At 41.8% G+C, this 15,231-nt stretch overlaps 1 protein-coding gene across 4 annotated transcripts in view; it reads left to right on the top strand.

Moving 5' to 3' along the window:
- The first annotated feature begins 1,749 nt into the window (after positions 1-1,749).
- The window catches only part of DPY19L4 (dpy-19 like 4), a 31,649-nt gene continuing 18,167 nt past the window's right edge, over positions 1,750-15,231 (top strand). Inside the window, exons 1-10 of one of the 4 annotated variants that reach the window (XM_064648606.1) lie at positions 1,750-1,920; positions 5,564-5,671; positions 6,612-6,736; positions 7,481-7,571; positions 8,987-9,108; positions 9,935-10,080; positions 11,881-12,004; positions 12,580-12,711; positions 13,885-14,016; positions 14,099-14,197. In XM_064648606.1, coding sequence (XP_064504676.1) covers positions 1,782-1,920; positions 5,564-5,671; positions 6,612-6,736; positions 7,481-7,571; positions 8,987-9,108; positions 9,935-10,080; positions 11,881-12,004; positions 12,580-12,711; positions 13,885-14,016; positions 14,099-14,197 — 1,218 coding nt within the window. In that variant the 5' untranslated portion in view covers positions 1,750-1,781. The other 3 variants (XM_064648600.1, XM_064648616.1, XM_064648623.1) reach the window with 3 other exon arrangements.

Raw genomic sequence — 15,231 nt, 5'->3', positions numbered from 1 at the left:
CCCCAGTGAGCCAGGACTGTTGGTAGATGATGGAGAGAGGCTTGGCAAGCTCTTCTGCCAGCTCCCTCATTACCCTTGGGTGGATCACATCTGGTCCCAAGTATAAAGATCCTACAGCATTTCATGCACAAAGATCACTACAAAGATCCTTCAGCACCAGTTTTGTCTTTCTAACTCAGTTACAATCTGTAATCACATTCATTACTGAACATACTGGCTTCACCAGATCTTTGTTTAAGTTACAGAAAACACTTTCCCATGCTATCCTTTACACTCTGAAGGCATGCCCAGCTCCCCCATCTCTCCAAATCCTTCTTTTGCCAGAGTGTTTACAACGACCACGATAATCATCAGGTGGCTGGTGTGTTAAAATGCCCACCTATTCCACTGCTTAAGGACACTTTTCCTTATGCTCTTTCCCTGGCCTCCTTTTATCCAAACACAGCTCATTTTGGGATTGTTTAGCCTTGAGGAGGATCAGGCTATCACTCTCTGCAACCACCTGAAAGGAGGGTGTAGAGAGGTAGGGGTCAGCCTCCCAGGAAATGAGGGACAGGACAAGAGCACACAGTCTTAAGCTGCACCAGGAGGCATTTCTTCACAGAAAGGGTGATTAAGCATTGGAATGGGCTGGTCAGGGAGGCAGTGGAGTCACCGTTCCTGGGGGTGTTTAAGAAAAGACTGGATGTGGCACTTAGTGCCATAAATCTAGTTGACATGGTGGTGTTCAGTTATAGGTTGGAACTGGATGATCTCAAAGATCTTTTCGAGCTTAATCGATTCTGTGATTCAGTGGTTTTCCCAAAAGCAACCTGTAACTTCATTGAGGTTGGGGGTGTTATCCTTTTCTCCTGCATTCATACAGCCTCTGTGACGGTGGGATGCTAGTACTATGCTTCAGTAGTTCATCATGATGCAAAAACGAGCCCAAAGCAGGTGTGCCTCAAGGCTCAACCACCCACTCCTCTCACCGGGCCCTTTTAGCTGGCAATTAGGCAGGGACTTTCCGGACTGGTGTCCGTACAGGAGCGAGGGAGGGCTCCCTTCCCCGGGAGGGAGGCTCTTCATGCGGGCAGGCAGGGTGCCGAGCAAGAAACATCCATTGGAAATGCCCTGATTTCACAGAATCACGGAATTGATCAGGTCGGAGGAGACCTTTGAGATCATCGAGTCCAACCTCAGACCGAACACACCACCGTGTCAATTAGACCGTGGCACTAAGTACCACGTCCAGCCTTTCCTTAAACACCTCCAGGCACGGCTACTCCAGCACCTCCCTGGGCAGCCCATTCCAATGTTTAATCAACCTTTCTGTGAAGAAGTTCCCCCTGATGTCCAACCTGAACCTCCTCTGGTACAGCCTGGGGCTGTGTCCTCTTGTCCTGTCACTCGTTCCCTGGGAGAAGAGACCAAACCTCCGTCTGGCTGCACCCTCCTTTCAGGTGGTTGCAGAGTGACAAGGTCTCCCCCGAGCCTCCTCTTCTGCGGGCTAACTTGGGACCCGCGGCCCCTCTGAAGGGCCACGGTCCCTCTGGAGCCGGGCTGGCCGGCGGGGGCGGCGGGGCCCTGCGCCGCGGTGCCCGTGGGATGCGGCTTTCGGAGGCTGCGAGGCGGTTCGCGTGAGGCGACCGAGGAAGCCCCTCAGGGCAGCCCCGCCCCCGCCCCTGTGCCCGCCGTGCCCCTGTGCGCCGCCGCCCCGCTCCGGCCGTGGCCCTGGCTCCGCTGCCGCAGTTCCGGCGGCGGGAGGAAGCGCGGGGCCGCTCCGCTCCGCTCGCCGGGGGATGCGGGAGCGCTCCCGCCCCCGCGGGCGGCGGGAGGCGGGCGGCGGCGGCGGCACGGGCGGGGCGGAGGCGTCGCCCCGCGGAGAGCGGCGGGGGGACCTGGCGGAGGGCGGCAGCCACGGGCCGGCGATGGAGGAAGGTGAGGGGCGGCTCCTCAGGCCGCGGAGCCGGGCCGGGTGGAGGGCGGTCGGGGCCGGGCCGAGGCCGCTGGCCCAGGCCGGCGGCGTGTCCGCCCCTCGCGTCCGTGCCGAGTCCGTGCCGGGCCGGCCGCGCACGGGGGAGGAACACTGGGCTGCAGGGCACAGGCGGCCTCCCGGGCCCAGCCCGCCCCGGCGGCCCCTCGGGGCCCAGCCCAGCCCAGGGCAGCCCGTGGTTCGCAGCCCCAGGCGGGAGGAGGCCGGGCCGGTGGGAGCCCAGGAACTCGTGAGATCTCTCTCCTCCCTCGCCCGGTGCTGCCTCTGGGCAGAACTCCCGGGGCAGCATCTGTGGGCTCCGTGGATGTCTCCATGAGTATGCTTTTTCTTTGGCATCCTTCCGTATGTTTTAGTCTCCTCTGTCGTTTCGTTAAGCCATTAGAGAGCGTCCAAAGGAAGGCTATGAAGGTGGTGAAGGGCCTCGAGGGGAAGCCGTATGAGGAGCAGCTGAGGTCGCTTGGTCTGTTCAGCTGAGGGGAGACCTCATTGCAGTTACAACTTCCTCGTGCGGGGAAGAGGAGGGGCAGGCATTGATCCCTTCTCTGTGGTGACCGGTGAGAGGACCCGAGGGAATGGCCTGAAATTGTGCCAGGGGAGGTTTAGGTTGGATATTAGAAAAAGGTCCTTCACCTAGAAGATGGTTGGGCACTGGAACAGTCTCCCCAGGGAATCCACAGCACCAAGGCTGCCACAGTTCAAGAAGTATTTGAACAATACTCTCAGGCACATGGTGTGACTCTTGGGGCTGTCTTGTGCAGGATCAGAGTCTGGACTCAATGATCCTTCTGGGTCCTTTCCACCTCAGGATATTCTGTAATTCTGTTTCACTTTTAGCCTCCACACAAGTATTTTTCTCGAGGTCTCTTCTGTCCTAACGCTCTTTGTGGGGACTAGGAGATGACATTTAGTTTTTCTTGTGGAAATCAGCAGAAACATAACTGTTAGCAGGCACCCAGAGAAATGCAAGAGCAAAGCAAGCATATACGAATCCATCCCATGGCATATTCCAGCGTCCCAGCTGTTCTCAGCTCGGGTACTTTCTGAGCTGGATGTGGTTTCTGCATGTTTAGTAGTCTTCGGTTGTTTGTCCTCCACAAATGTGTCAGTCTTCTCTTGGATCTGTGTAAGCTCTTGGTTTACAGAACATTCTTTGAGTAGGAGTGGTGTACCTGAAGGTGATGTGCAGTGAGCTAGTTCCTTTTAGCCTGACTCACTGGGTTTATTTGAGAACTTCTTGTATTAGAAAAGAAGGTGAATCACTGCTCTCTATTCAGCCTGTTGGTGCACTTCACTGGCTCATGGACATCTGGCATGTTTCTGTTGGTCATCCTTTTTTTCCAGACTAAGGCAACCTCAACTTGTTTCCTTGTTCCTTGTATGGGAGCCATTGCCCAACTTAGATCATCCTCATGGCCCTTCTCTGAATTTTTCCCAGCTCTATCTTATCCTTCTTTAGGTGAGAGGATAAGAATTGCAGAGAGTGCTCAATTTTCAGGTGAAAAATTCCTATGTTTTTCCAGATGAATATCGTGGCATTCAGGAGCAATGAGTTATGCTTTTCTGCAGTAGATACATAAAAAATGTTGTCTGAACAAGAGTTGAAAAAAAATACACTTTGAACTTACAGGGAACTGGAAAGCAATCTCAGATGAAAAATTGCATGCTGGATAGAGAGTTACTAGAGGTTGTGCCATCAGTTCAAAATTCTAGATAATTTTTATTTGTCACCTTGTTTGACTTTCATTTCACGCCATTTAAGGTATTCATAGAAGTGAAAACAAAATTTTTCTTGTTTGAGGCAGCTGCAGATAAAAGAAAAGTAACATACTTGGCTCCTTCTGTGTTATTGCTTTGTGGAGGGGATTTGTTGGCCATCATTCAAAACAGAAGTGAAAATCATTTGCTGACTGAGATGTAGTTGTTTCAAAATTAGAATTTTAAATTGTTCTTTCTTTAGGAATTTTCTATTACTGCTGCTAACTAGAGACTTTATAAGTGTGTTACACTTCTACTGTGGCTTACTTCTCTGCCAGAAAAGCAGAAGAAATGCATTTTCCTCAGTGTTCTCAGTGCTGTTGCTTTGGTCATAAGTAGGATGACAAGGGCAGTCAGTTGTCCTTCCAAGCACATATCTGCTCATTCTGGTGATCCAGGGTTTTCTCCCCACCCTGTTTTATTTTGTATTGTACAAGTGATTTTTAATTGCAGGGCACTTGGTGTTTGTCATATATATATACATATATACACATGATATGAAGTGATACTGGTGTACATTTGATTCTGGATTGGCATAATGATAAATGTGATACTGAACGTCCTAATCCTTGTTTTGTTTAAAGTCATTCCAGTTCTTGTCTTGTTTAATAAGGTAGACATTTTTTGTTCATTGCATGCAAAATGTTATCATTGAGGTCTTGATTTGCTGAGAATAATTTATAAATTGCTCTGTTTACACACAGGCACCCTGATACAGACAGACATTGCTTTAATAATTTATATTTCTATCTCTGGTTTCTAACTCTTAAATCTAATAGTTGGGAGTAAAATTAGACTGAATTAAGACTTGAAATAATATACAGCCAGAGTAATAAAAAGCTTTGTTGTGGGATGTGAAGGTTGACACTTCAAATTTGAAGTTGGATGGCTTTATGAAAGAGCTGCTTTAAGTCCAGAATAAATTGGTGGCTACAAAATTTCAAGCAATGTTGTACAGTGGGTCAAATGGGAGAGCTGAAAGTTCTAGAGCATGAGTTACAGTTAAACCTTTTCATCACCCTTCCAAAATGACATAAATATTGTGGGATATCTTTAATACAATAATTTTAAAATACTTTTTGCAATGAGTCTTTTTGTATGTAGACTTGCACTCTGAATAAGCCTCATTAGCTTTCAGACTGTAAAATAAGTGGATCAGAGCTTCAGACTGCTGCTGTTTACAGAAAACTTAACAGAAGCCGAGGAAGCTCTTGATCTTGTGATGTGATCTGTATAGCTGAGCAGGCTGGGCTTTTTAATTATATGTCAGACTAAATGTTCATAAATCTACTTAGTTCCAGTAGATCTGAAAGCAGGAAAAAAGTGATATTATATTTACTTAAAAAAACTTTTGCCTTATGAGTGATAGGCAGCTCAATTTAAAAGTAATGGAGTAGAGCAATTTTTGTATTACAGTAGTGTGCCTTGCACACTGCTATAGCTGTGTAAAACCAGGATGAGAGTAGAATGAGATTGCTCAATGTCTCCCACTGTCTGCATCAGCTTATCTAAACTACTGATTTCCTTCATTTGTATAATACATTCATCATGAAATAAACCAGTTAGCTTCCAGTTTGGGTTCTGGGTAACCCCGGAGTATGACCTCAAGAGAATACTATTGTTTTTTCTAAGGAATAACATAGGAATTGATTTCTATATGGTGATGTTGTTATTTTAGTTGAGCATATGACACACTTTGAGTCTTTGTCAAATATATCTTCCTTGGGATTGAATCAATAGCAATAACTGGCTGCTATCTGCTGCTGCGTGGATTTCTCAGAGTGAGATTTTAGGTATTGTGTTGCAGTAACTTAAAAAAAAAAATGTCTTCAGGGGCAGCAGACCTGCGACAGAGAAAGAAACAAAACTGCTCAGAATCTGACAAAATGGCTCCAGAGCAGAGAAACAAAGAAAACTCAAAGCTGGGAAGATCGCCAAAATGTAAGCTACAGAATTTTTAGCAGACTTTTGATTTTTTTTTCATTACTCATTTACATTTTATGGAAAGATATTTGTAGCACAGTAATTTATAACAGACTTATTTTGAATTAGGTTTTTGAATGTTTCAAGAGAAAACAGGCATGCATATTAGAATTCTTTAATAATGACATTGTATGTATTGTGGAGTGAAATGGTAGTCTTGGACTGTTTCAGGCTGGGGGCCGGGGGGGAGAAGGAGAGGAGTTAACAATGTTACTGTTGTTACTATTTGAATACAAATAAATATATTTATTGCTCCTGGAATGATCTTTTGCTTGGGAAGCTGAGAGGCATGAAGTAATGGTACTGAAACAAGAAGACAAAAAGTCCTTACAGCTTTTCAAGAAAGAGAACTAAAACCAAGTATAATTTTAGGCAAGTGCTCACCAAACTACCAAAAACTTCTATGTTAAAAAGGAGCTACAGGTGAAGTAGATGCCTGTTGAATGAGTTTGGTAAAATTCAGATTAATTCCTTCTTCTTATATTTAAAAACAGAATGGAAAATTGAATGTCTCAGGAATGGTTAGATATGGTATGGCCACCTCTGTCTGTTAATGTCTTTAAGAAGGTTGTGGTGTTTGCTCTGTTTATTTGAAAGATGCTTTTCCTTCTTGGAATTCATTTGAAAACATAGCTTACTGAAATGGAGAGAAAATTTGCAGTGTAGTTTTTGAGTATTTTATCTGAGGGTCCTGTGAAGCAATGATAACAACTGGGAAAGAAAGCTCTGCAGGACAGGAATAACATACCAGTTTTCAATGTATCTGTGCTGCTGATGGTGTGTTAATTCTGATTCCAGTAAGTTCAGTTGCTGTTCAGAAATGAGAGTCATGTGTAGGACATACTTTTTTTTTCTAAATCCTCTGGACTATTTTAGCTTTCTCACTGTCCCTTTTCAGATATGTTAATCCAGCGTTTTGCAAAACTTTTCTTTGGCTGTCTGGCGGCAGTGACCAGTGGAATGATGTATGCTGTGTACCTCTCAACATATCACGAACGGAAGTTCTGGTTTTCCAGCAGGCAGGTAAAGATAAAGTTAAACTACTGAAACAAAAGCCAAATTGTGTCCTTGAAATCAAAGCTGATCCCCATCAGGTTGAAACTACTTGCTTGCAGAATCCCATGTCCTTCTACTGAGACCTGTCTTTGATATAGTTTTTTCTTCTTTTTTTTTATTTTTATCTTCTTTCTTTCTTTATTTTGTTGAAGTATTTCTCCTGGTAACATTAGTTTTGACTTGCCATGCTTTTGTACGTTTTTCCGTGCCACCATTTGTCATTGAAATATCTTTCTAAAATTTGGAGAAATAACTGAAGCATACTGGGATTGCAAAAGCTAAGCAATAGGAATATGTGTTGGGCTTTCTTTTTTTTTTTTGTCATTGGTTTGGGTGGTTTTTTTGTGTTTGTTTTTTGATTTGGGGGTTTTTGTAGGTTTTTTTGGATTTTGTCTTTTTTAAGAACTGTGTTATTTAGTGAAGTATGGAAAGTTGAATGACATTCAGGTTTTTGAATATGAAAGGATCCTGTGGATTTAGTGCTAACTTACGATGTGGATTTGAGTTGCTCTGATTCCAAGCATGTTTGCTAAGTTATAGAGAGCAATATATACCTGACAGAAGTGCTGTGAAGATTAATGTTTTGTGGAGTACTTTGAAGATGTACAGTGGAGTCATAACCATGTCCTGTATTACAAAACCAGTCTATCTGAAAATATATAGTCTTCTCTGAGGAGAAATTCCAGGAGGTGAATATTTTTTTTTTTCTAGGAACTTGAACGAGAAATTACATTTCAGGGTGACAGTGCCATTTATTACTCATTCTATAAAGAACTGCTAAAGGCTCCTTCTTTTGAAAGAGGTACAAAACTCATTTGTTTTATTAACTTTGAAAAGTCCTGTTCCTTTTGGAGACAGTAAAAAACTCCTGCAGGTTGGGGGGACTGATTTTACGCTCTTATATAGGTGTATCAGTCAGATTAATTAAAAGCCACATGCTGTCCTAACTTTTCAGTGCCTTTTAAAAAACAGTATTTAACTATCCTGTAAACGGTATTTAACTATTCCAGTGGATTACCTTTATTCAGTACTCTAGTACAGGGTTAATATTGTTCTCATATTGCCCTGTATCAAAGTTATCACTGCGTTTGTCCGTGCTACATGGTGGATTTTCTGCCATGCAAACATGATTTATGTTGGGTTTTGGAATGGGGGGTGAAAAGTACTGTTTTCCGTGCTCTGTCAGAAGATGGAACTGTTTCTGGCACGAACTGATCTGGTCCATCCTGTCCCTGCCAGAAGTTTTTACTCTTGTCAGCTATGATGAACAGATGCTGATGAGGACTGAGTGAGGGGACAGGAAGGAGAACAGACTGGGTGGCAATGATCTCTCCTTCCTTTGCACTCCTGCTCGTTATCCTGCACTGGCTCTGGAGCTCACTGATCCTAGGTCCCTAAACAAGCAGAAAACTAACACAATGTAAAGAAGGAGGAGCACTTGCTAGCTCCATGAGTTCAGAAGTGCACCTGGCCTGGCATGGGGAAAAGGCAAGAGCTCAGGAGAGAAGAGTGAGTGAACAGCCCTATCTCACTCAGTTATAAGTCCTGCAAGACCTGGTTTGGCCTACAGAGACCCAGCTGCAGCCCACACACCAAGATATGCTCAGAGATGGAAACAGTTGTCTGGTTTGGCTGTTGCATTGGTTTTGAGGCTTTTGTTCTCCCCCACACTGCGATTTGGATTGTTTTTCATCTTCCCTCTATTGTCCTAAGTATTGACAAGTCTTTTCTTTAAATATAACATTTTAGAATGATGTGTCCTTCAAGTATGCCAGCTTCAATTTCATCTCAACCCCATAGAAAGACATACTGTGTTCAGTAAATGATTCTTAGAAGCCTCAGAAATGGGGGCTGAAAAGGATGATGAGGCCGTCATACCTGACCTCCTTCTGAAGATGGGTTTAATACATCCTGCTCATCCCTGTTAGATCTGTCTCACATCTTAAGAACCTCCTGTGAAGGTGATCTGTAAGTAGGTAGTTCCAGGGCTGCATCAGTACATTACTGAAAGACTGTGCTTCAGATGGTTGCTAGATCAGTAGGGTGGAATGGCAGCTGACACAGAAATTTCTCCTTCCTTTAAAATTAGGTGTGGTGAATCAGTAAGTAGCTTTAATCATCAAGTCTGTTCCCCCCATCTTTGAATACACTTTGACCCCCTTTAAGAACGGCAATAGTAAGTGATTCTAAGAATAATATTTTTTTTTTTGTCTGTAGGTGTTTATGAGTTGACACACAACAATAAGACAGTATCACTGAAGACAATAAATGCAGTCCAGCAAATGACTTTGTACCCAGAGTTGATTGCCAGTGTTTTATATCAAGCATCTGGTAGCGAAGTATGTGCATTTCTCCTACTTTCTGTGTTTTCATTATGGTTGTGTCTGTGTGCGAGAGAGACTTTCTATGCTGTATACAATGAACATGTGCATTTTTTGCTGAATGAGCTGAGCTAAGCCTCTCACCATGTCCAGGTTCTCCTCAATTCTGATTAGTCTCTGGCATAGGATTTTGGGTGTTTGTATGCATTAAACTTATCTGTTATTCTTTGCTTCTACAGAGTGCTTAGAAATGTGGGGAATGTCTGTGCTCTCCATTAAAAACAGGAAAGTTAGCTCCTTTGGAGTACAGAAGTCTGTCATAGTGGTACCTGTCTGCCCATTCTCCTAGGGAAAAACACTTCCGTAGATAAACCTTTTGTCAATTTCTGCTCTGCTCGGGCTTTGTTCTGCTTATGCTGCATACTTGTGTCCTCCCTCATTTATCTTTCTTTTTTTATTATTGATTTATTTTGGAACCATTTTTGCCACATCTTTACTTCTCCAAGTTCCTTCCCCACATAACTTCTTTCAGTAGTCCTGTGAACTTTATATCCCACTGCAGTATAGATTTATTAAATCTGATAACAGCTACAATGTTCATGCTAAAGCAAATACAAAACTCATGGCAGTAGCAAGCTGAGTCCTGAAGGGTGCGCTTATTTCACACTGCTTTGTTCTTCCTGAGCCCCAAATATAAGCATGCCCAATACTTTTCTAGGAGACATCTCTTACCTGTTTGTAAAGCACCTAGCACACTGTTAGCAGTAACAAATAGTAAATAGTAATGATTTCCAGCTTCAGCTCAGTTGCCACTATGTCTCTTCGTTTTTATTTGTAATTTCAGGAAGTTATTGAACCAGTGTATTTCTACATTGGTATAGTTTTTGGACTGCAGGGAATTTATGTGACTGCATTGTTTGTAACCAGTTGGGTTATGAGTGGGACTTGGCTGGCAGGAATGCTGACTGTAGCATGGTTCATTATTAACAGGTAAGAAAAACATCTTTATACAATCTAGTTTGTCAATAAGGCATTTTCAAATATTAGACCGGATTGAAATGCTTTCTATTAAGCTTTGTGTTCTCACTATGAGAGCAGGATCTTATGCTGAATACAAAATGTTTTTGAGAGATTCATTGATTCTCATGATGATTTTATTAATGGAAAAGCCCCTTGTTGTCCAAACCACCCACGCTGCCAGTTGAACTGACTTTATGTATGTGTGTGAATACAGGAGCGTGCACACACGATTTCATTTGTCAAAAACATTCCCCAGAAGGTTTTGGTTTTGTGCTGGTGAAGAATGAAAACAAATGTCCAAAACAGCTGTAAACAGAATTACTCTCTCTGGCCAGTTCTAAATATTGTGATGGTTGTCCTGTTGCTTAGAAGGAAATGATCCAAGTGCATTTTTCTTGCAAGTAATGTTTGATTTTTTTAATATTCTTTTTGTAGTGGATTTTTCTGTAAAGTGGAATCTTCTCGGATGATCTTGATCTCAAGATTTTTTTATTTTAAAACAATTCACTTGGAAGAAAATGTCCCTTCCCCTTATGAAGCACCACAATAATAGGGAGCCTCATTTGGGCAATGAGAACCCGTGTTCAGGCTCCTGGTTTGTTCACCAAGTAGCTCTGGGGCTTTCTGTGAACTTGAGAGCACTTGAAATAAAAGAACTATGGAGGAGCAAAATGTTGTAGATATATCTTTAAAGTTGAACTGTTGGGAAGCATCTTCAAGGAGTGTGAAGTCATCATGACCGAATCTGTGATTAGTAGCTAAGAATAGTGTTCATTACGCTTGTGTAAACAGTGGAAAGTAGGAAAAATGGTGAATAAATCTGTAATTTTTTCAACAGCAAAGAAGATTAAACAATGTTAACAAAGTGAAAGATCTAGTAGTTAGAAAAGCTCCAAATACACCTCTGTAAGAGGCTTCAGAGGAAAAAATGAAAGGTGATGCTTTCAAATATCTAAATGATAAAGGAGCTTAAGGCTTCCTTTTAAAGGCATAGTAGATACAAAGAAGACTATGTACCTCTGAAACTGATGCCTTTGATCACTTTTGGAACCGTTACTTGTGCTTCTAAGTCACTTTAGCACTTTTTAAAACTTTCACCTACACCTCTAATTATGTGGATACTGTCAAGTCATTCCATGGGAAAACCCTGCATGCTCCTCATCCGTCTTTAATCTCTTGTTTTGCTGGGCAGAATTTTCCCTGTAGACAAAATATCTGCTGCTGCTGCTGCTGCTATGAGGGAGCACCAGTTTGTATTCTAAGTTGTGCTCAACCACCTGAATCACTTGTTTAAAGCATACTGTATGAGAACTGAAAGGAATCTTTTCTCTCAGCTGTGAGCTGATTTTCACTGTAATGTGAGAAGCTGCTGCCAGGGCAGCGGTTCCCTGCCTGGGGGACATAAGAGCATTTAGCACTCCTCAGTTGTCCCTATGCAGGTTGGCAGAAGCAGTGTGTGACACATCCCACTTGGAAGTGTTGAGGCAGGTCAGAAAAGGCTGGAGGCAGATGCTTTTTGGCTTCAGTGCTATAAATGCCGCCTAATAAGGAGACCTGCTGAATAGATGAGTAAAGGTTGGGCCTTCCGTGCTGTTATTAAATGTGTGACCTGTATCTGTGGTGAAATTGTGTCAGTGTTACTTCACACCAAAACCGGGAAAAGTTTGCTTACAAGGCCACACTGATGGCTAGAAGTGATGTTTAGGCTTTCCTTGATATTTTTGCTCCATAAATATTTTAATAATTTTGTTTCTCTGTACTTTATTCTAGGACAGATACAACAAGAATTGATTACTCCATACCATCAAGGGAAAATTGGGCTTTGCCATATTTTGCATGTCAAGTAGCAGCTCTCACAGGCTATTTAAAAAAAAACCTAAATTGTTCTGCTGAGGTAAAGCAAAATTAGTTTCTTAACAAAGAGTTGCTGGTAGAACTGTGCTCTAGGGTAGTTACCCCTGCCACTGTTGCCTTTCTAGGCAGAAAACAGTAGATGCTTTGTTTGTTCTTTTCAAAACAGTCACTTGGATTTCACCTAGGCATGTGCAGTTTTTGCTAGGTGACTTGTGCCCTGCCCTGCTATGCCCCCGTGAGGGTTCAGAGAGAACAATGTCATAATGAGCTATGTGCTGTCCTTTTTAAATAAATTGATGCAGAATTTTTTTCACTGTGTAAACTGTTTTGTTGCTTTTACTGTTGCTTGGAGAAGATGGGGTTTACTTCATTACCCTGTCTCTCTGTCAATGATGTTTCTTCTGGTTGACTTTAAATGTTTTTGAATGTTTCAGTAATTAATTTCTTCCAACTGAGAACATGTTGAATACAGTTAAAGTCAGTATTTTAATTATTTTCTAAAATAATAATTAATTTCCATAGTTAATGTTTTAATGACCTCCTAGTTACTTAGTGACAGAGATACACAGGTACAAAATTAATGCTTTTTCTTGTTTTTCTTTTTTTTCCTAGAAGTTTTGTTATCTTTTGGTGAATGCTTCAACATACACCTTCATGATGATGTGGGAATACAGTCATTATCTCCTGTTTGTGCAGGCTATTTCTCTTTTCCTGCTAGACAGCTTTGCCCTGGCACAGACAGAGAAGGTATTGGAACTTTTCAGCCCACTGATAGTTGGGGACTTATACACAGCCTCTGAGGTGCCTGTCATACAAACTGTTCAAGACTCCAGAGGGCACAGACTGAGGGACGAGTGTCTTGCAGCCTGGGCCCAGCTGAAGCACATGTCATCAGAAGAATAAGATAGCTTTAAACTTGAGTCTCTTTTGGTCTACTTGTTTTGGGACAGCTTTCCTAACAAAAGGGTCAGAAGCTAAACAAAGCTTCTGAGACGTGAAACATCCTTGGAGAGCTAAAAGAGTGATGAATGATACTCCATTTTGGCCTGGCTGCCTCTTCCTTACTTTCCCCTAATCACGGCAGGGTGGGGCAGACCAAAAAAGTGCTCTGTTGGCTCTATGGAGTTAAAGGGCTCGTTTTCACCCCGAATGGCCCACCTTGCACTGATTTAGACAATAAATAGACTAGACAGATGCTGAAGGCAAATTGATTTTTCAATACTAGAAAGTATTTGAATTTATTCTGCAAAATGGTTCTTAGAAATGTTGCAACAATAAGGCATTTTAATTCTGCCTGTTGCAGAATAAAATGCAACAGGTATATATGTTCTTTTGTACATGTGTGCCTTCTACTTTTATTAGATATCCATCTGCACACAATTCTAATTCGTCACCTCTTCTTTCAGTTGCCTTTTTTTTTTTTCTGTTCCTCAGCAGTGGGAAGTGCTCGATCTATAAGATCTGCTTATCAAATAGTAAATAACAGAAAGTATCAGTAACAATCTGAGTACTCCTGAATGAATGTTAATGAACAAGTTATTTTGAGGGCAAGGAAAGCGCCTGTTTGCAGGAGTCAGCTCTGTCACACAAATTGTGTGTTCTTACTGGTGCATTGTGGTTACTGCTTCATGCTGCATCACAGCAAGGTGTTACAGAATGGGGAGACATGGTAAAATACTCCCACTTCTGGCATTTTTACAGAGTTCTTGTGAAGTAATTGTGCACTAGTTACTGAGGCTGACCAGTATTGTTTAGATGTGAAATAGTTTCCAGAGCCAAATGGTACCCTGTGGACTCGAGCTGGAGGATCCACATCCATTAGTCCCCTCATTAGCAGAGAAATGAGCTACTGCTCTAAAAAGCAAGATGTATATCCACTATAGTTTTGTTTTATTGTGGTTTATTTCTTTTCTTCAACAGGTGCATGAAGTATACAAAATCTACCTGTTTTCTCTCTTCTTGGGATACCTTCTGCAGTTTGAAAATTCAGCCTTATTAGTGTCACCATTACTCAGTTTCGTAGCAGCTTTAATGCTCTCTAAATGCCTTCAGGTAACTAGACCCTCCTCTGGGTGTAGTTTGAAAATTTAAACTGAACTCCAAATGATACAGCATTCTTAAAATATTTTTGCAGATGAATATGAAAAAAGGTACATTTATGTCAAGATTGCTGAAAGTAATGTACATTTATTTGGTACTTACAGTGGCAGTGACACTAAACTTCTTATTAAAGGTAAGATTCCTCTGTAAAAAGTGATTTTAATTGTCAGGATCTAAATGGAAAGTTGCAGATATATCTTGAAAAAATCTTTTGAAATATTTCTTATCATAGTGATATGATAGTTCATAGCTTAATTCATAGCAAATAGGAGTACTGAAAATGAAGTAATTTTATATCTATATAAAAACTTTAGCAACTCAAACAGCTGTCTTTCGTTGGGGTTTTGGTCTTTTGGGTTGAAACATAGTATGGAAATACTCTTTAAATCACACTTTTTTATATATATGGGTTTTGTTATAACTTGGATGGGCCCTATGAACTGGTCTGAATATTAAAACAATATTCTTGTGCATGGAGGCACAGTAGCAAGGAACAAGTGTGAGTAGTCTCAGGGTAGATAATTTCAATTAAATTTCAAGTAGAACATGGGAACAGAGACTTTCACTTTGTGTAGGGATCAGCTAGGAGTTGAGTTAACACAATAGGATTTTAACTTGGTCTTATATTTTAATTAGCAATTCCCTCTTGCTGGCTCTAGTCTTTTACATATTTTATTGTGCTTTTCCTCTATGTTTCAAACTCACCTTGGCTGTACTAATTAACAATATTGACTTAAAACTAAAGAAACTAGTGAAACCTAAAAAGTTTGAAAATGCTCAGATATGATTGTTTTCTTGGGCCAGTCAGACTGACCAACCTTGCTGTACCTCCAGGAAAATAAAACCTAACCTTGAAAACTACGAGTTAAATTACAATTACGAGTTAAGTTGCAGAACTTTAGGCTGCTCAGACAATCTCTGTGAAAATTACAAATGCTCATAACTTTTGCTAAGCTGCAGTCCTATTTTCCAGTGGAGCCAAGCGCAGCACTCTTTGACTTCCTTGGGAGTAAGTCTGTGTCTGTTTTTCATGATCCTTTTCACACTGCTCAGTAGTCTTTGGGCAACTTATTGTCCACTTTTCACTGGCCCTCCTGTTGGAGTACATGAACAAAATGAAGAGAATATTCTGAAGGAAACCCTAAAGATAGATTTACTGAAGTGAAC

The sequence above is a fragment of the Pseudopipra pipra genome, chromosome 1 (assembly GCF_036250125.1).
Source record: "Pseudopipra pipra isolate bDixPip1 chromosome 1, bDixPip1.hap1, whole genome shotgun sequence".
In the NCBI taxonomy this organism is placed as follows: domain Eukaryota; kingdom Metazoa; phylum Chordata; class Aves; order Passeriformes; family Pipridae; genus Pseudopipra; species Pseudopipra pipra.
The sequence above is the reverse complement of the archived record's forward strand: the minus strand, read 5'-3'. Positions and strand labels throughout refer to the sequence as shown.